At 46.6% G+C, this 20,509-nt stretch overlaps 1 protein-coding gene across 2 annotated transcripts in view; it reads left to right on the top strand.

Annotated features, from left to right (window-relative positions):
* The window catches only part of LOC311123057 (AT-rich interactive domain-containing protein 1A-like), a 51,235-nt gene that overhangs the window by 15,551 nt on the left and 15,175 nt on the right, over nucleotides 1–20,509 (top strand). For both annotated transcript variants that reach the window (XM_084158135.1, XM_084158134.1), the window contains exons 2-5: nucleotides 964–1,194; nucleotides 3,698–4,402; nucleotides 4,584–4,700; nucleotides 20,249–20,489. In XM_084158135.1, coding sequence (XP_084014261.1) covers nucleotides 964–1,194; nucleotides 3,698–4,402; nucleotides 4,584–4,700; nucleotides 20,249–20,489 — 1,294 coding nt within the window. The remainder of the gene's footprint in view (nucleotides 1–963; nucleotides 1,195–3,697; nucleotides 4,403–4,583; nucleotides 4,701–20,248; nucleotides 20,490–20,509) is intronic.

Below are 20,509 nucleotides of genomic sequence, written 5' to 3'. Positions count from 1 at the left end.
GTTGCTGCCGGTAGCAAAGGTGAACACTGGCTCAGATGTATAAGAAAACAACAGGTGTTGTAGTCAAATCAAATTGTATTTGTCACATGCTTTGTAGACCTCAGCTGTAGACTAACAGTGAAATGCTTACTTACATGTACTTTTCCAACAATGCAGAGTTAAAGATAAGAGTGGAGCAATACCAACTAGCCCTCCTCAGCTCTCAGTAGTAGGGGAAACACTGGTGGCTACTGTGTTTGTTACTGCTGCTACTGTATTTGGTACTGAGGTTACTGTACGTGTGTGACCGTGTGTGTGTGTGTGTGAGAAAGGAAGTGTGTGTGTGTGAGACGCTGCCCCAGCCATGTGCCCCCAGCCAGTCCACCCCAGGTGCAGGCAAGGTCAGGCCTCTCCTCTCCGATGATGTCTCTCTCCCCTCCAGCTGAAGGAGTGGGCTCGCCTCCAGCCACCGCAGACAGACAGACGGATACTTCCTTTTCCTCCAGGTTATTTTCATAGGAACCGTAACTTTATTTTCATAGGAACCTTAACACTCCCCAACGTCAGAACGTAACTTTATCTTCCCACTGGCATTCTGATCTCCTAGGCAGTCAAATGCTCCTGGCGAAGGGATGGAGGGAGTAGACTGGGCTCATTCATTCATGGCCAAGTCTTTCCCTTTTTTTTTGTGGGAAACCAATCCGTCCAGACTGTTTTGTTAGCATTCTTTAGCTATACCCTCATAGGTTTCGCTTTTCCCACCGGCGGCATGGCTTAGTTATGGGACTCCGTAGTGACATCTCATACCATTTTTTCCCCTGCTTAGCTTGTATACAATTCCTCACAGGGTCACATTTTAATGAGTTGAGTTGGTTCAAATTATTTTATTCAGGAGTACAGCGATTGCAATGTTAAAGATGGAAATAAATGTATGAATGTCTTTTTAAGTTTGGTTCCTAACAAGCCCTCCCCCTCTCTCTCCAGCCCCCCAGCCCTATGGACCATGTAGGGAAGATGCGAGGCCAGGGGTATGGTGGAGCCAACCCCTACTCCCAGCAGCAGCAAGGCCAGGGGCAGGGCCCTCCTCCTCCAGGGGCCCAACAGGGTGCCTCCTACCCAGGCCAGGGCTATGGACCACCGGGGCCTCAGAGGTACCCTATGGGCATGCAGGGACGCACCTCCGCCGGCATGGGTGGCATGCAATACGGACAACAGGTTGGTAACGCTCTTCTGTCGATCCTTCTCGCTCCCGCTCTCTCTTTCTCGCTCATCACACTTCCATGCAGTCACAGCTTAAATGGGTAATTTCGTTTTGGTACAGACACACACACACACATAGGCCTGTTGGGTGTTATAGGCGGCCTGTTGGGTGTTATAGGCAGCCTGTTGGGTGTTATAGGCGGCCTGTTGGGTGTTATAGGCACCCTGTAGAGGAGACAAGTCCTGTCTCATTGTTACCTGTCTCAGACAACAGCCACTTCAAGTGGATTTGATGCAGGTCTTTTCTGCAACTCCTCATATTTTCTTTGAATCGTTGAGAGGGTAAGTGCCCTGCTAGACACCACACGGCTTTTGTTTTCATTTCTTTCCTCAGCGTACTTGCAGGGCAAGGTCAGCTACTCTTTGGAGTTAGTTGAGAAGAGTACAACGCCAATTTTCTTTTTATGTACAGAAAAGCCACAAGACCATCAACTGATGTTTTAAAGGGCTAGTAAAGAGAGTATTTCTATTTAATTTGATTTAATCTAGCCTAATGTAGAAAAATACAGTGGGGAAAAAAGTATTTAGTCAACCACCAATTGTGCAAGTTCTCCCACTTAAAAAGATGAGAGGCCTGTAATTTTCATCATAGGTACACGTCAACTATGACAGACAAATTGAGAAGAAGAAAAATCCAGAAAATCACATTGTAGGATTTTTAATGAATTTATTTGCAAATTATGGTGGAAAATAACTATTTGGTCACCTACAAACAAGCAAGATTTCTGGCTCTCACAGACCTGTAACTTCTTCTTTAAGAGGCTCCTCTGTCCTCCACTCGTTACCTGTATTAATGGCACCTGTTTGAACTTGTTATCAGTATAAAAGACACCTGTCCACAACCTCAAACAGTCACACTCCAAACTCCACTATGGCCAAGACCAAAGAGCTGTCAAAGGACACCAGAAACAAAATTGTAGACCTGCACCAGGCTGGGAAGACTGAATCTGCAATAGGTAAGCAGCTTGGTTTGAAGAAATCAACTGTGGGAGCAATTATTAGGAAATGGAAGACATACAAGACCACTGATAATCTCCCTCGATCTGGGGCTCCACGCAAGATCTCACCCCGTGGGGTCAAAATGATAACAAGGACGGTGAGCAAAAATCCCAGAACCACACGGGGGGACCTAGTGAATGTCCTGCAGAGAGCTGGGACCAAAGTAACAAAGCCTACCATCAGTAACACACTACGCCGCCAGGGACTCAAATCCTGCAGTGCAGACGTGTCCCCCTGCTTAAGCCAGTACATGTCCAGGCCCGTCTGAAGTTTGCTAGAGTGCATTTGGATGATCCAGAAGAGGATTGGGAGAATGTCATATGGTCAGATGAAACCAAAATATAACTTTTTGGTAAAAACTCAACTCATCGTGTTTGGAGGACAAAGAATGCTGAGTTGCATCCAAAGAACACCATACCTACTGTGAAGCATGGGGGTGGAAACATCATGCTTTGGGGCTGTTTTTCTGCAAAGGGACCAGGACGACTGATCCGTGTAAAGGAAAGAATGAATGGGGCCATGTATCGTGAGATTTTGAGTGAAAACCTCCTTCCATCAGCAAGGGCATTGAAGATGAAACGTGGCTGGGTCTTTCAGCATGACAATGATCCCAAACACACCGCCCGGGCAACGAAGGAGTGGCTTCGTAAGAAGCATTTCAAGGTCCTGGAGTGGCCTAGCCAGTCTCCAGATCTCAACCCCATAGAAAATCTTTGGAGGGAGTTGAAAGTCTGTGTTGCCCAGCGACAGCCCCAAAACATCACTGCTCTAGAGGAGATCTGCATGGAGGAATGGGCCAAAATACCAGCAACAGTGTGTGAAAACCTTGTGAAGACTTACAGAAAACGTTTGACCTGTGTCATTGCCAACAAAGGGTATATAACAAAGTATTGAGAAACTTTTGTTATTGACCAAATACTTATTTTGCACCATAATTTGCAAATAAATTCATTAAAAATCCTACAATGTTATTTTCTGGATATTGTTTTCTCATTTTGTCTGTCATAGTTGACGTGTACCTATGATGAAAATTACAGGCCTCTCTCATCTTTTTAAGTGGGAGAACTTGCACAATTGGTGGCTGACTAAATACTTTTTTTCCCCACTGTATATTACGTTTTATGTTAACCGCTTTTTGTTAACCGCTTAATGTGCTTGTTTTTCATGTATCTATTTGTCATGTTTGTGTATTTCATATTATATTGTATTTTGTAAATGATGTGTATGCAGGGCTTCCTTGTAAAAGAGACCTTGGTCTCAATAGGACTAAAATAACCGTGACCTTATGTAGACCAGAGGTTCAACTTCTTTTTGCTTGGGCACACATTTTCTTCATTGGGCTGCATTAAATTGGTCCTCGGACCGCATTTTGGCCCATGGACTGTGAGTTTGTGACACTCTGATGTAGATAGTAAAGCGACTAAATCTGTGACAACATTGCGGTTTGTCCTGTTTCTAGATGGCCGGCTATGGGCAGCAGGGTCCAGGGGGCTACGGTCAGCAGAGCCAGGGCTACTACGGCCAGCAGCAGGCCCCCTATCCTCAGCAGCCCCAGACTACCCCTGGAACCCAGGCCCCCTACCCCCAGCAGGTCCACCCCTCCCAGGGCCAGCCCTCAGCCCAACACGGCCAGCCTGGGGCCCCCGGCCCCTACCCCCAGGGCCAAGGGCCTCCGCAGGGGGGTCCACCCCAGGCCCAGCCACCCTACAACCAGGGACCGCCCCAGCAGCAGTCGGGGCCCCAGCAGGGCCAGCCCGGGCCCCAGGGTCAGGGCCCCCAGCCCAGCTACCCTCAGCAGCAAGGACCCCCAGGCCCAGGGCAGGGGCAGCAGCCTCCACAGCAGCAGCCCCCCTCGCAGCAGCAAGGACCCCCCCAGCAGCAGCAAGATAGGGCAGCCGCTCCACAGGCCCAGCCAACCCCGGGCCATCAACAACCCCCAGGCCACCAGCCCTCTCCAGGCCACCAACCACCCCCCAGCCATGGTGGGCAGCAGCCACCCCCAGGCCACCAGCCCTCCCCGGGCCCTCAGGGCCACCATCCCTCTCCAGGCCACGGTGGACCCCCACAGCAGCAGGGTCAGTCTCAGCAGGGCCAGCCCTCACCCTACTCCCAGACCCCACCGCTGCAGCAGTCGCCCTTCCAGCGGTTTCCACCTCCGCCACAGGTAAAACACCACCTATCCGCTGAACTAAGGCCTAGGCATTAGCTTGGTGAGCTAACTCAAGTCTTCAGGTATACAGGCAGGGTTACTCGTCAGGACGATTTCTTTTGATATGGAAAAAGAAAGTGTAGGTTCCTCAGTCTACACACATTCGTCTATTTTTCTTTCCTCCCTCTCTCTTCAGGAGCTCTCCCAGGACTCATTCAGCTCCCAGTCCAGTGCTCCCCCCTCCAACCAGCCCATGACTTCCAACAAGAGTGGAGCAGAGGACAGCATGCAGGGACGGCCTTCTAGCTTACCGGTGAGCCCTTCCAACACAGACTACCTGTCTGTCACTCAACACACACGTGTATATATACAGTACCAGTCAAAAGTTTGGACACATACTCATTCAAGGTTTCTTTATTTTTACTATTTTCTACATTGTAGAATAATAGTGAAGACATCAAAACTATGTAATAACATATGAATTCATGTAGTAACCATAAAAGTGTTAAACAAACAAATCAAAATATATTTGTGATTCTTCAAATAGCAACCCTTTGCCTTGATGACAGCTTTGCACACTCTCAACCAGCTTCACCTGGAATGCTTTTTCAACAGTTTTGAAGGAGTTCCCACATATGTTGAGCACTTGTTGGCTGCTTTTCTTTCACTCTGCCCTCCGACTCATCCCAAACCATCTCAATTGGGTTGAGGTCGGGGGATTGTGGAGGCCAGGTCATCTGATGCAGCACTCCATCGCTCTCCTTCTTGGTAAAATAGCCCTTACACAGCCTGGAGGTGTGTTGGGTCATTGTCCTGTTGAAAAATAAAAGATAGTCCCACTAAGCCCAAACCAGATGGGATGGCGTATTGCTGCAGAATGCTGTGGTAGCCATGCTGGTTATGTGTACCTTGAATTCTAAATAAATCACAGACAGTGTCACCAGCAAAGCACCCCCACACCATAACACCTCCTCATCCGTTCACCCACACCGCGACTCACAAAGACACGGCGGTTGGAACCAAAAATCTCAAATTTGGACTCCAGACCAAAGGACAAATTTCCACCGGTCTAATGTCCATTGCTCGTGTTTCTTGGCCCAAGCAGGTCTCTTCTTCTTATTGGTGTCCTTTAGTAGCGGTTTCTTAGCAGCAATTTGATCATGGAGGCATGATTCACAAAGTCCCCTCTGATCAGTTGATGTTGAGATGTCTGTGACTTGAACTCTGTGAAGCATTTATTTGGGCTGCAATTTCTGAGGCTGGTAACTCTAATGAACTTATCCTCTGCAGCAGAGGTAACTCTGGGTCTTCCATTCCTGTGGTGGTCCTCATAAGAGCCAGTTTCATCATAGCGCTTGATGGTTTTTGCGACTTCACTTGAAGAAACTTTCAAAGTTCTTGAAATGTTCCGTGTTGACTGACCTTCATGTCTTAAAGTAATGATGGACTGTTGTTTCTCTTTGCTTATTTGAGCTGTTCTTGCCATAATATGGACTTGGTCTTTTACCAAATAGGGAGATCTTCTGTATACCCCTGACCTTGACTGTTCACATGGTAATCAGCTGGAACACACACACACGTCACCCACTCTCTCCTGGGTTGACAGCTATTCTGACGTGAGTGTTCCCTTCACACTCCACAGGGAGTAGGGGTGAATCAGGTTTCGGAGAGGTGAGGAAAGGGCTGGTTGGTGGAGCTGTGGGAGGAACAAAGGAGTAGAAGGGACAAAAAGTCCACATTTACTGAACCACAATTAACCTGTCTAGAGAAGCAGGTGAAAACATATTTACCTTTTTTATTTCACCCCTATTTAATTAGCAAGTGCTCAGTTTATCTAATCCCAGATTGGAAATGATAAGCTAAATGAAACAGGTTTTGAACTTTCCCTACTCTCTCTGTGTGAAAGAGCGTAACAGTCCAGGAGTAGTCAGTATTTGTGGTTGTTTATAGGTTTAGACAGGGAACAAGGCTGCAGGGATGGAAAGTGGAAAAATGAGATCATTAATGAGAGAATGAAAGTGAGAGAAAGCGGGAGGGAGGGGAGTGAGGAAGTGCAAGCAAATTACTTAAATAGTGAGTGAGAGAGCGAGGAGGGAGAGAGAGATTTGTCAGTGCCAGTGGGGGATGTCCTCAGGATGTTTCCCTCTTTTTTATTTATTTCTTTATAAGTGTATTTATTTATTTCCGGGCTCAGCCATTGGCCAAGGAGGTTATTTGTTTCCTGGGGATTCCCCCATCGGCTGTGTTTGATTGGCTATGAGAGCCATTAATCTGGCGGAGGTCTGGACCAGCAGATTCCTCGCTGCCAGCCACCCCCCCCCTCCCCCTACCTTCCCCCGTGGAGTGCACATGACACAGTGTGCAGATTTGTCCCGCCAACATTAGCCATGCTGCCTTTCAGCCAGACATGCAGCCACACACACAGACACCCAGCCAGGCAGGCAGACAACACCTCAGCCAGAACAGTACAGATACACTGGCAGCCTCAACCAGATCATATAGCCAGTGTTGCCTTAACCAATGCCAACAGCTAGCCCAACCAGAACAGACCACATTGATAGTTTTATCATTATGTTATGTCAAGTAGGTAGCTTTAGGATAGCTTAGGTCCACTGCCTTTTAAAATGTGACTTTGAAAAACGTAATTGTTCACACTGTGGACATTTCCGTTTAGTTTCACAATAACATGATGGACATTATTTAACTTTAGCAAGGCAACACCTCCTCAGCCTCTGTACATCCACACAGGTCTGTTTGAGCCAGGTGCTGACAACCAGTCTGTTTTGGTCTGCTGCATATTCCTGTGGGAAATCACAAGCCTAACTGACTGACGGTAGTCAAGCCCTGGTAGAAGAACAACAAGAACAACCAGCATAAGAAAGGGGAAAACTAGGCAGACAGGTAGACTAGCAGCGAGGTTGAACCAGCTGGACGAGTTGAGCTGGTTCCTCGTTTGTTTTCAGCCAGGTTGCTAACTGAACTGTGCACACACACACACTATTTCTTACTGTTGAGCTCCACATACTGTGTTGTTCCCCATACTGCACTTATTCTGTTCAGTTCACTTGAATTCTTTTAATAACATTTCCTTTTTCTGTTTGAAATGCGTCAGCTTATGCTGTTCCAGTGTAGGCATGGACGCACACAAACACACACACTCCCCTTTCTGGTGAACACGTTATTCTTAGTGTTTCCCACTAATGACCTCTCGGCTAATCCAAGTTACTCAACTTCAAATGAACATCTCTGATTACACTACATTACCAAAAGTATATGGACACCTGCTTGTCGAACATCTCATTCCCAAATCATGGACATTAAAATGGAGTTGGTCCCTCCTTTGCTGCTATAACAGCCACCACTCTTCTGGGAAGTCGTTTTACATTTTTTAACTTCCAAATATAACAGCCTAATTTCAATATCATAAAAAATAGTTTAAAAATAAATGTGTCTACTTGCTTCCGGCTTAGGAAAAGGGTATGAGCCTTTGCAGCGCTTTGGTGAGGTGGATCTCTCATCTGAGTCCCGTGTAGCTCAGTTGGTAGAGCATGGCGTTTGCAACGCCAGGGTTGTGGGTTCGTTTCCCACGGGGGACCAGTATGAAAAAAAAAAAAATGTATGCACTCACTAACTGTAAGTCGCTCTGGATAAGAGCGTCTGCTAAATGACTAAAATGTAAGGCTTTCCACTAGATGTTGGAACATTGCTGCGGCGACTTGCTTTCATTCAGCCACGAGCATTAGTGACGTCGGGCATTGATGTTGGGCGATTAGGCCTGGCTCACAGTCGGCGTTCCAATTTATCCCAAATGTGTTCAATGGGGTGGAGGTCAGGGCTCTGTTCAGGCCAGTCAAGTTCTTCCACACCGATCTCGACAAACCATTTCTGTATGGACCTCGCTTTGTGCACAGGGGCATTGTCATGCTGAAACAGGAAAGGACCTTCCCCAAACTGTTGCCACAAAGTTGTAAGCACATCATTGTATGCTGTAGCGTTAAGATTTCCCTTTACTGGAACTAAGAGGCCTAGCCCGAACCATGAAAAACAGCCCAAGGCCATTATTCCTCCTCCTCCAAACTAAACAGTTGACACTATGCATTCGGGCAGGGAGCGTTCTCCTGGCATCCGCCAAACCCAGATTAGTCCGTCGGACTGCCAGATGGTGAAGCGAGATTAATCACTCCAGAGAACGCATTTTCACTTCTCCAGAGTCCAATGGCGGCGAGCTTTACACCACTCCAGCCGACACTTGGCATTGTACATGGTGATCTTAGGCTTGTGTGCGGTTGCTCGGCCATGGAAACCCATTTCATGAAGCTCCCAACGAACAGTTCTTGTGCTGACGTTGCTTCCAAAGGCAGTTTGGAACTCGGTAGTGGGTGTTGCAACCGAGGACAGACGATTTTTACACGCTTCAGCACTCGGCGGACCCGTTCAGTGAGCTTGTGTGGCCTTCGCGGCTGAGCCGTTGTTGCTCCTAGACTTTTCCACTTCACAATAACAGCACTTACAGTTGACCGGGGCAGCTCTAGCAGGGCAGAAATCTGACGAACTGACTGGTTGTAAAGGTGGCATCCTATGACTGTACCACATTGAAAGTCAGTGAGCTCTTCAGTAAGGCCATTCTACTGCCAATGTTTGTCTATGGAGAATGAATGGCTGTGTGCTCAATTTTATATACCTGTCAGCAACGGGTGTGGCTGAAATAGCCGAATCCACTAATTTGAAGGGGTGTTCACATACTTTTGTATATAAAGTGAATTTGATCGGCTGATTTTCTGAACTGCATTCCTCAGGGCTATAGAACTACAGTACCACCAATGCTCTTAGATGGTGCTCATCAACAAAACTGAAATATGCAATTTCACTCTGCAGCTGAGTACCAGCACCTCAAATGTTCTACTGCTTGAGCTCCTGCACCTCTTAAAAATATTATCTCAAAAGTATTGTGGAGCTCCTGCACCTAAATATAAACCGTACCAGCACACAAAATGAGTCAAGCATTGCTTATAACTACAGTGCTGATTCTCTGTTTTTGCATATTTTCTTTACACTGAATCTTATCAGATCTTCAACCAAAACCAAATATTAGGTAAAGGGAAAATTAGTGAACAAATAACAATGTTGATACGTATTTCTAAACGCAAGACGACCACGAGGTAAGGTGAGTTGAGGTGGTCTGGGGACTCCTTCTCGTCCCTCGGCTTGGCCTCAGGTCGGTGGACTCCAGGCAGGGCTGACCAGGAAGAGACCTTCAGGGGTCAGTACTGTAGGAGCATGGGTTGAAGTCCCCTGGGTTATATGGATATTGTATTCTAATTTATAAGGCACAAAGTTATGACATAGGAAGCAGTATTCTCAGAAATAGGTAATATTCTGATAGTTATTTGTAGAATTCTGTTTTAGCCCCATGAAACCCAGACCTACATACAACACTGTAGGTGTGTCTGTCTGTCAGTGTGTCTGGGGTGTGTAGAGGGGGAGGGTAGTGGTCTCTCTTTGTGTTGTCAGTGTCAGCCAGCCAGGCAGGCCTTTCACTTTCCCTGGAAGTGACACTTCCTCTCCATGTCAGCCCTCTGTGGGAATGGGAAAGTCTACCCCCCTCCTCTCTTCCCTCCACCCCTCTCTCCCCCTCTCTCTCTTTTTAAAATCTCCTCCTTGCCCTCTCTGAAAGTTTATTTTGTACCCCTCTCCCAACGTGGGTCTAATCCCACTGACACTCCCACTGGTCTTGGTCTTGTGCCCCCGCTGCTAAGGATCATGGTATGTGACAGCGGCTCTCTCTTTCTCAACCTCTCTCTTTCTCTACCGCTCTCTGTCGGTGTGTGGAGACTGACTGACTGACTGACTGAAAGAGCTCTGTACGAGAAAGAGAGAGAGGGAGAGTGAGAGAGGAAGGTCACATGTTGGTCACACACTCGCTCTGTTGTTTTTCCGCCCTCCCTCCCTCCCTCCTTCCACCCATCCCTTCCTCTTTTACCCTTTTGTTTCATCTGAAGTAGTTTGATTCAGAACTTTTACAATTCAGGGTCTGTATTGTCCGGCGTGTGTGTTTGTGAGAGAGGAAAGGCCAATTGGTCTCCACCCTTAAATTCCTTCACACAGGAATTCCAGTGGCTTGCATCACAGTTAAGGCGTCGGCATGCTTCAGTTCGGCTGGTGTGGCTAGGCGAACCGAACGTGTGCTTGCTTACTCCCTTAAAATACCTTCGCTTGAAGTGTGTTAATTTTGAGACGCCGTAGTCAATATACTCTTCCTCAAAATAGTCAGAATTAATCAAAGATAATTAAAGAAATCGGTCATTAATTTTGACATTTTTGTAGAGATCTTTGTGCTTGGTGCAGTATTTATCAATGAAAAACAATTAGTCTCTCGTTGAATGACAACAGACTTTATTGAAGAACCCATACTGTTGACCAATCACCGACGAAGGGGTGTCGACTTCGGCTACCAACGTCCAAAACGAACAAAAAACACGTTTAATATATGCACGGACTCTTCCGAACTGTTTGGGCGGGGAAGCATGCGGACGCCTTTAGCAGTCCACCCGCATCTCCAAAACAGACCCCCATGACTTATAGTGTATGTGCCAAGTACTTACCTCTCCACTCTCCAGCAGTACAGCTTGTTTGTGCGGTACTGCTCTGGAGCATTCTGCTTAGCTAGGCCGGCTCACTTTTTTTGATCTCCAACCCTACCCAGCTCCAACCCTTATTTTGCCTTTCCTTGGAATGGCCCGTTTTAGAAATTGGAATAGTAGGCAATGGAACCGATCGCAGCCCTCCTTTTACATCATTGCACATCCAGCAAATCACCAGCAGAATGTGAAAATCCATTTTCACATTCCCTCTGTTGGTAATACTTACGAATTGGATCATAACTGTAAAAGTAACAGAGATCCCACTCTGGGACTTTTAATATGCCCGTAGAGTATATTATGTTCAACAATATGTAGAAACATTTGACAATTGTTTTATATTTTCAATATTCATGTTTATTTTTCAATAAATGTATATAATAATAAATACAAAATAAATAAAACTACTACTCATATTACATAGCATGCGGTAAAGCTTCATATGACACCAATGTTTGCTTTGTAGCACCTACAGGTGAAACATTATGGAGTCTTAAAGGAGGCCTGGTTAATGCCAAAATGTCATAAAAATGCTAACTTTAATTCATTATTTCTCAATTATGCTTTTAGATACAAATGTCAACAATCCTTCCTCCAAAGGACCATTCTATGGATTAAATGTTGTGAAAATGCTCCAAATCATGGCCCTTTTTTGTCCTGGTTTCGTGAGGAATCACTCCTCTCTCTCTCTCTCTCTCTCTCTCTTGGTCTCTCTGTCTCTCTCTCTCTATAAATCAGCTTTCGTAACGCTGCCCGGCTCAGCCTTGTTTTGCGAGCTTCACTCTCTGCTCTGCCTGCCTTTGCAGTATTCAGTTTCCTGGGCGTGTTTCCTGTTGCTATTCTGGGGCCAGAGCTTCCTGTGCCCACGTGTCTTATTCAGATTCCTGGGCTGACTGTCTCTCTCAGTTTCTCTACTCGTTTTCTTGCTCTCACTCCCCCCCTCCCCTCTCTGCTCCATCTCATTCTCCCTCACTCTCCCTCCCCCGTCCGCACATATGTGATTTTTAATGAATGTACTTGAGAAAATTCAATCTGCTGAGAAAGTGTATTGTTTGGATTTGCCTCAGTGAATTGTTTTGGAGCTGGTAAACCCAGCCTGCTTTTTGCTCTTGTACGCACACGCTCTCTCGCTCTCTCTCTCATAAGCACGCCCCTCCCCTCTCTCTCCATTTCTGCTGGGCTGAGCTAGTTTTGCAGCACAAAGGCTGTGGCTGACTGCAGCGCTGTCCTCTCCTCTCTGCTCCCCCTCTTCCTACGTGGTGTTTGCTTGGACGGGGAATTTAGATGCACCAAAACAGCTCATAAAATGTTTTTAAGTTATGCTCTTTTAGATTAAATCACCTTTGTTTTTCTGCTCTGAGAAACAGTGGTTGTGTCAGTCAGTGAAGGGCTTTGGCAGCGCCCTCTAGTCTACTTTGGATTGTTGCTGGGTGTCTGTCATCGGTGGGAGGGGTGTTGCTCTGGAGAAGCGGGCAGAGAGGCAAGCAGGCAGACTCAAATCAAATCCAATTTTATTTGTCACATGCACTGAATATTCTAGTGAGTGTGCGTAGGGTGAGTGCAAGATGGTCAGTGCAGATAGTTCGGGTACCATTAATTGACTATTTAGCAGTCAGGATATTTAGCAGTCTTATGGCTTGGGGGTAGAAGCTGTCTCTGAGCCTGTTGGTCCAAGAGCCGATGCTCCGGTATCGTTTGCCGGACGGTAGCACTGAACAGTCTATGGCTTTGGTGGCTGGAGTCTTTGGCAATTTTTCGGGCCTTCCTCTGACACCGCCTGATATTGAGGTCCTGGATGGCAGGGAGCTCGGCCCCAGTGATGTACTGGGCTGTCCGCACCACCCTCTGTAGCCCTTTCGGTCAAGGGCGGTGCATTTTCCATACCAAGCGGTGATGCAGCCAGTCAAGATGCTCAGCTCCCCAACCCCAGCCCCTAGTATCAGGCAGACAGGCTGTGGTTCCTCCCTCCCAGCCCCCCAGATTAGCCCCTAGTATCAGGCAGGCTAGGCAGACCCTTGTTCCTCCCTTCCAGCCTCTCGATCCCAGCACCCCTCACCCTGGCCTGGGCAGCTGCCTGCTTCCCCCACACACACTTACCCTAGCCCCATTATTCACAGCAATCAGACCTCCCCCCTCTCTCTGCTATGTATTGCACACAGGTTGCTGCAGTGTGTGTGGGACTGTTACCAATAGAGAACCTCAATTAGGCAAATGTTCAGATGTTGAATGTTTATAAACATATATAGTCAGGTAGACCATTTTTTCATGACTAAACATGTGACCTATCCGTGCTCTAAGCATAGTCATCTAGAAATCGGAAAAGAACAGCTGAGCAATATTGATTTAGTTTATTGCTAAATATCATTTTTAATAGCAATCTGTTATCTTTTTATACGATTTCCCCTTCCCACTTTCCCTCCTCTACCTTTTCCATTAATTACAATCCCCATATGGTCTCCTGTATTAAGTAGCAGGCTAATATTGGTCTCGGGGGAGATGGGACTGGGAAGGGACTAGGTCTGTAGAGGGAACATACCTTTTAGAATAGGAGGGGTTCAGAGTGGCTTGGGCTAGAGGAGGTTTGGGGTATACTGACTAACTGACTAGTATTTGGCTCTGCTACCTTACCTGCCCTCAGAGCAGAAACTAGTGGGTGGGATGATTTTAATTTAATTGCATGCAGATGTAATCAAATATCCCCTGCTTGAATATTTTGATATTCTACAATTGTTTCGGTCGACGCCTCAGTAATGTTTTGTTGTCGATTGTATAGCGTGTGTGTATGGTTGCCTCTATGTTGTATAGATACCATTGGTATAGTGAGTTTCTCTTCCTGTAGCCTTGTGTTTCTGAAACGGTAATGGCTACTGTGCTGTATGAGGCTGGGGCCTGCCTCTTCTCTTCTCCTCTTCTCTCTCCCTCTCTTTCTCCACTGTGGGATAGGAGTGCCCCCTTATGGTGGAGCTCAGTTTAGCCAACCCAGAGCTGGGGCTGTGGTTCTCTCTCTACACCCACACTGGGATACCCAGAACACCCTACCCTGGCCCTGTACGCAGGGGACATCCCTAACCCTCTACCCTGACTGTGGAGGGTCACCCCAGTGCCCCTGGCCTGCACCCCTCACCTCCCTCACCTGTCCTGTTCAACACTAGCCTAACGCTGGTGTCCGTATGTTCAGACGTCATGAGGGTCTAAGGTGGAGCCACTTACTCACAGAATTCAAAATGGTTCCCAAAAACTACTGAAAGAAAGGCAAATTTGAAAATAGATATTTGTTGTGATATTAAACCTATAAAATGTCTGCAGTACAGGTGTCGTGACCCTTGCATCTATGAGTCCAGGTAGTGGATATGCGCTGAAGCAGTGGGGAGAAATCAATGGAAGTGAAATCAGGTGAGATGTTGTTTGATAGTGAAATCGGGTCGTGGGAAAAGTCATTTCAGCTCTTCTAAGGAGAAGATCAGAGACATGTATTACCCATAGTAACAGGAGGTAAATGTACTGTTTAGTATTCAGTTAGTAGAGCAGCACTATAGCTGATGTAAACATAAACACTGCTGAACGCTTGAAGGTTTTTGCCTCTGCTGTGTGTGTGTGTCAGGCCACCGGTGGCTGTGTGTGTAATTAAAGTGTGTGTGTGTGAGGAGCTGGGAGGGAGGATGGCTTTGGTCTGTTTGAGCTTCCTGTAACAATGACAGCTCCTCTTTATAGTAGCTGACTGCACCGTGACCCCAGCAGGCTCACAGGGAGGACGGGAGGGAGGAGAGGGGATGAGGGGGAGGGGCGGTGTCTGCACTCATGTGGAAACGCATGTGGAGTATGGTTACCATGGCAGCCCCAGAGACGGCAGCAATTTTTTTCTTATTATTTCTCCCCCCTCACCTCTGTGTGTGTGTGTGTGTGTGTGTTTGAGCCTCTTTGTGTACAGAGGACTGAGAACAGGAAACCTGACAGGCAGTGAGTGGATGAGCTAGCGAAAGAGGGAGAGAGTGAGCAAGAAAGCCATAGGGAAATGGAGAGAGCGAGAGAAACGGAGAGAGAGGGGGTTCATTGAGAGTCGGTGACTGTGGGCTGAACTCTTCCAGGACCCCCAGCCCACTAGTCCCCAGATCCTGTTACACTACTAGTCCTGACACGGTCACAGCCCAGCCTCCAGATAGCAGCTAGGTTACATTATCTTACTGACTGACTGGTGATATCATAGCACCTCCACTTTCCCCTACTTTCTGCTTCTCATGGGCTGTGCCTGAAATGGCATCCTATTCCCTATTTAGTGCACTACTTCTGACCTGGGCACATAGAGCTCTGATCAAAAGTAGTGCTCTAAATAGGGAATAAGGTGTGATTTCAGATACAGTCATTGTAGAAAAAGACTGTAGAGTAGACTAATGGGCTGGAGTTTAGCCAGATTGATTCACTGAAGGAATCTGTAAATGGAATACATTAGACTGTAGAGTGAATTGAACTGGGATGGAAGCAGGAGACTGTGGAGCAGTATGGCTATTCTAGTGGCTGCTTTAGACACAACATGGCTACTTACTATAAGACTATGAAAACTGGGTGTAATTAGTCTCCTAAGACTGGACCTTAGGGATTTTAAGTTTGTTTTTTGTTAACATTTCTGTCTTTAGAAAAAATTGACACGTTTTTCTATTTTAGTCTGTCCGTTTCTCGCTGTAAAAGATGGAATCCGGCATGCAAGTTCCCATGTTAGCTGGAAACACAAAATGGCTGCCGCCGAGCATAGAGGGAGATGGTGCTATAGAGGAGCTGCAGCACTTGCTTCCACTCTCTCTCTGCCATGTTGCACTAGCTTAGCCTTACTACATAACATAACAACATTTGGGATGTTGTCAGGGCTCGCATAGGGGTCTGTTTTGTATTTTTTTTTGGGGGGGGGGGTAAATAGTCTTTGCCCCCAGCCCCTCTTTACTCTACCATCTCCTCTCTACTCTCCCTCATTCATCCCTCCCTCTCTCCATTTCTCTATCTTTCACTGTGATGAGTGACACGTCTGGTGAATGGCAGCAGTAGGTAGAGTGCTGCCAGCCCAGTTTTCTCTTTCTGTGTCTAGTCAGCAAAGCTGAACAAGACAGAGCAGAGCAGGGCTCTCTCTCAGGGTTCTCTCTCTCTGCTGCTGCTGCTAATATCGAGTTGGAAAAAATCAATGACTGGCTGCAGAGTGGGAGTAGCTAGGCGGAGGCTCGGTGTGTGTGTGTGTACACAGCGCTGGCTGTATCCAGGGATCACAGCTGGCAGCTTTGGTTGGGGGAGTGGTTTGGGGAATTTTAAAGAGGTGTGTGTGTGTGTGTGCGCGCACGTAAGATCTGCTTATTCAGTTGTTCTCTCTCTAAGCTCCACACTAGCAGGACCATACCTCTTGTCACATTCAGTGTCTCCCTTCCCAGGGGTCACGTTAACACAGAATTCTGCGTTTTTCACTCAAAGAAAATGATAAAACGCTCTGTGTAGCTAATTTTCTCCGGTACCTTTCGTGATTAACTTACATTTTACATTTACATTTTAGTCATTTAGCAGACGCTCTTATCCAGAGCGACTTTTACAGTTAGTGAGTGCATACATTTTTTTTTTCTCAAACTGGCCCCCCGTGGGAATCGAACCCACAACCCTGGCGTTGCAAGCGCCATGCATCGTTTTGACGAAAAATACCTTGCTTTTTCATTGTAAGCTAATTTACTTGTGTTGCTGCTAGCCAAATAGTTGCCAATTGATGAAAAGGAAGCTATTTTGTGCAGAATATGTTGCACTAATGTATTTTCTGTGAAGGAGAACTATAGTTGCACACCTCTAATCACTCTATTGAAGCAAACACAGTTGACATTCAATATAAAACACAGGTGAAATGGTTTAAAACTCAGATTTTTGGATGGTCTATGTTTTTGAAAAATTCAGATTTCTGAACTTTAACGTGACCCCTGCTTCCTGGTCTTGCTAAATGTCTCTATAGTCCTGACTCCTGTCTATGTATGTGACCTCTCAATGAGGTAAGATTACAGAGCACAGCCTTAGAGGGTTAACCTCTGACCCCTAACCCCTGCCTCAGGGCCCTGTGGCCTTGGTGGGATGGGGATGGAATTTCTCTTGCTCTCTCTCTGTGAGACTGAGTGGGGCCCTCAGGCAGGGAGGTAGGCAGGCAGGACTGGGGCTGGGCCCTGGGCAGAATGTTACAATGACTGCTTTACCTGAGCTTCCTCTCTCTCTCCCTGCCTGCCTGCCTCCCTGCCTGCCTCCCGTTAGCCCTGCTGTCAGATGACTGGTCTTGTGATGTGTGTTCTGTGTCCAGAGTGGGGGAGGTCAGCTGACACTGTTCAGATCCCGACATGGCTCTTTAACCAGGAATGCCTCCTCGCTTTTTGATCTAGCCCCCAATCTGAGCATTTTTATTTTATCGACTTGCACCCCCCTGGGTTGCTCACAGAAAGGGACACACACACACACACGCGCGCATACACGCATACAAACTCTCGTAATGTCCAAGGCAAGGCCAGTGCTATGGAGTGGAATTACATACGCAGGCACACACTCCTCAACTCTCCTGTGGGTTACACATGATTGCACCCATAATGACATGTTCCTGCGTTGGGTCACGGCACTCACAGCTCTTTGCTGAGAGAGAGAGAGAGAGAGAGGGATGGAGGCGAGGGTTCCTGAATCATCGTCCTCCTTCTGTCGATCCCTCTGGGGTGCCTTCGTCAGGTCACGTCCCAAAAATAGCACTGGGCGCCGTTTCAACTTGAAAACCGCCTACTTCGGGGCCGCAGCCAGCCTCTCTGCCTGCCTGCCACTGAGTGTGAGATTTTTGTGGGAATACTTGGCCATCTTCCAGGGAGTGTTTTTTTTCTCTACCTCCTCCCTCTACTTATTTTTTCCCTTCCCTCCCTCCCTCCCTCCCTCCCTCCCTCCCTCCCTCCCTCCCTCCCTCCCTCCCTCCCTCCCTCCCTCCCTCCCTCCTCTAATGTGACTGTCAGATGAGCTAGCTAGCTGTTAGAGGAGAGGAGCACATGGGATCCACGTGACTATAGACAGCATGTGTAAACAACTCTCAACTTCCTGTTCAAACACAATCACCTCACCTCTCCTGCCAATATCATTACCACATCATGGCATTAGGGCCTGACTGAGTCCTGAACTGGAGAAAATGTATTAGCTCCACAATGTGTTTTGAGTAGCCAGATGGATAAATGGTGCAGCTAATGTTTCTGAATTGGACACCGGATTCCAGTAGTTCTGCTGAGAGGATCACACAGCCTCTCTAAAGTGATCTGGTGGGTCTGTTGCATGGTTTCCACAGGGTTTCCGTTAGGAAAATGTGGCGCCGGGAAGATTTTAATTTACTGTCCATTTTAGAAATTTACTGGACCCATATGCATATGCACCCATGGTGCTCAGAATGACAGAAATCATATTTAAATAATGGTAATTAATCTTAACATACCATGCAACTCCTGTAATGAAGCAGACAATAAAACATAATATTCAAACATTCGCTAAAATGCAATTTGCGGAAAACATGCACCAGATGCATGTGGTATATGACAGAAATATAAAATCTCTGTTAAATTTAGAAAGAGGGTGAATCTAAAGATGCAACAACTAGGAAGGCCTAGCTGATTATTGAATTGTGGCTGTCAGTGAAAAGCATCTGAAATATGTGTGAAGTTAATGTGTCTTGAGTATAATTTTAAATGTTGAGACAAGAAGAAGGGTAGAGGTGTGTGGCGAAGATAGCCTATAGGTTTCTCTGTCCTGACGTTGACGGAGCGTTCCAGAAGTAGCCTATCTGGCCTGCTGTACGCAAATGTAGGAAAATGCCCATTTGGGGATTTCTGGTTGTCTTAACTCACCACGTCCACCACTAATAAGCTGAGCTCCAGTCATTCTTTATTTACCTCACACAGTAAGTCAACAAAGTCTGTTTTTTAAACACACATTGTGAATGATAGCCTAATATTTCCTCACAGTAGGCCTATTTGAGAAATCTTTCCAACAATCTCCCCCTCGATAATAACCAAGCCTCGGTGTGAAATAGCAAAATATAATCAATATCAACATCATAAAATACCTTGCGCAAAAACAGCTGTCTGTCCCTAGCTCACTGGTGCTGGAAACTCTGGGAATAAGCTAGTTGATACAATGTTGCAAATTGACTAGAGACTGCTTCTGGCTGGGATCCAGTTGATTGATTTGATACAATGTTGCACTTCACTAGTGATAGCTCAAGTCAAGACTGATATAGAAAGACAGGCTGAGTAGAGAAATGAATTTGATTGAAAGAACCAGAATTTTCATCTGTATATTTTCTACTGTTTTTATTTGTCGGCTTTGTATTTTTACTTAGTTGCCAATGGAAGTTCTAGGCCACCGGCTGCATTGGCCATCTCTGAGTTCCATGCACTCATTTAGACTATTTAGCTGCCAATGATCATGGTATATCAGTGTGTCCATATGGCAGAGGCTGGTGCTTTCGCATTAGTTGAATTTGAACTTTTACATTTTATTCACGATTTTTATGATTAACCACATGACAATGATTTTGAGAAACAAAAGCGTTATTATTGAAATGAAAGTGTTCCACGAAAAGCATATGAAAATCATAACTGGCACGAAGATCGGTAGAAACAGTAGGATAAATTGTATGCTTCCCCGAACTTGAAACTCATGCGCCTCCTATGAAGTCTTTATAAAATAATTGCCTCTATGGTTGGATTTTCAAGCAAGGTAAGACATGCCTCATAATATGAAGTAAAACATTCAGGTTTCAAACAATTAAGTATGTTTTCAAATGCATACTGCCTCCTCCAGCTCACATTGGGAGTGGTGATTGACGTGCTGATAGCCTGCCTAACGTTGTTTTTTCTCACAGTAAATTTGGCCGCCAACAATTTTATCGGCTTTAAAAAATAAAATAACCGCATACAAAAAGCTGGTAATTACCGGCTAACGGAAACCCTGGTCTGTTTTCTTCTTTGCTGGTCTCTGGTTATGTGGATCCCCTCTGTAGACTTTGGCCAGATGAGATGACTGTTGACTTTTGCTGCCCAATATGTCTGAACTGTACAACCCTCAATATCCAAGTGAACATCACCGCTGTCTAGTGCATAACAAAAATCATTTGTTCCAAATAAATACTGTTTCTCGATTCATACTTCCTAGTGTTCTATTTCATTCTGTGGTTCTAATTCTCTCCTCTCTCTTGTTCCAGGACCTCTCTGGTTCCATAGATGACCTGCCGACGGGTACGGAGGGGGCTCTGAGTCCAGGGGTCAGCACGTCGGGGGTGTCCAGTAGCCAGGGGGAACAGAGTAACCCCGCCCAGTCACCCTTCTCCCCTCACACCTCGCCCCACTTGCCTGGCATCCGCGGGCCCTCCCCCTCCCCTGTGGGCTCCCCTGCCAGCGTCACCCCCTCCCGCTCCGGACCCCTCTCACCTGCTGCCGTGCCAGGTGGGTACAGAGAGAGGGAG

This window comes from Coregonus lavaretus, assembly GCF_964263955.1.
Source record: "Coregonus lavaretus genome assembly, chromosome: 3".
NCBI classification, from domain to species: domain Eukaryota; kingdom Metazoa; phylum Chordata; class Actinopteri; order Salmoniformes; family Salmonidae; genus Coregonus; species Coregonus lavaretus.
The sequence above is the reverse complement of the archived record's forward strand: the minus strand, read 5'-3'. Positions and strand labels throughout refer to the sequence as shown.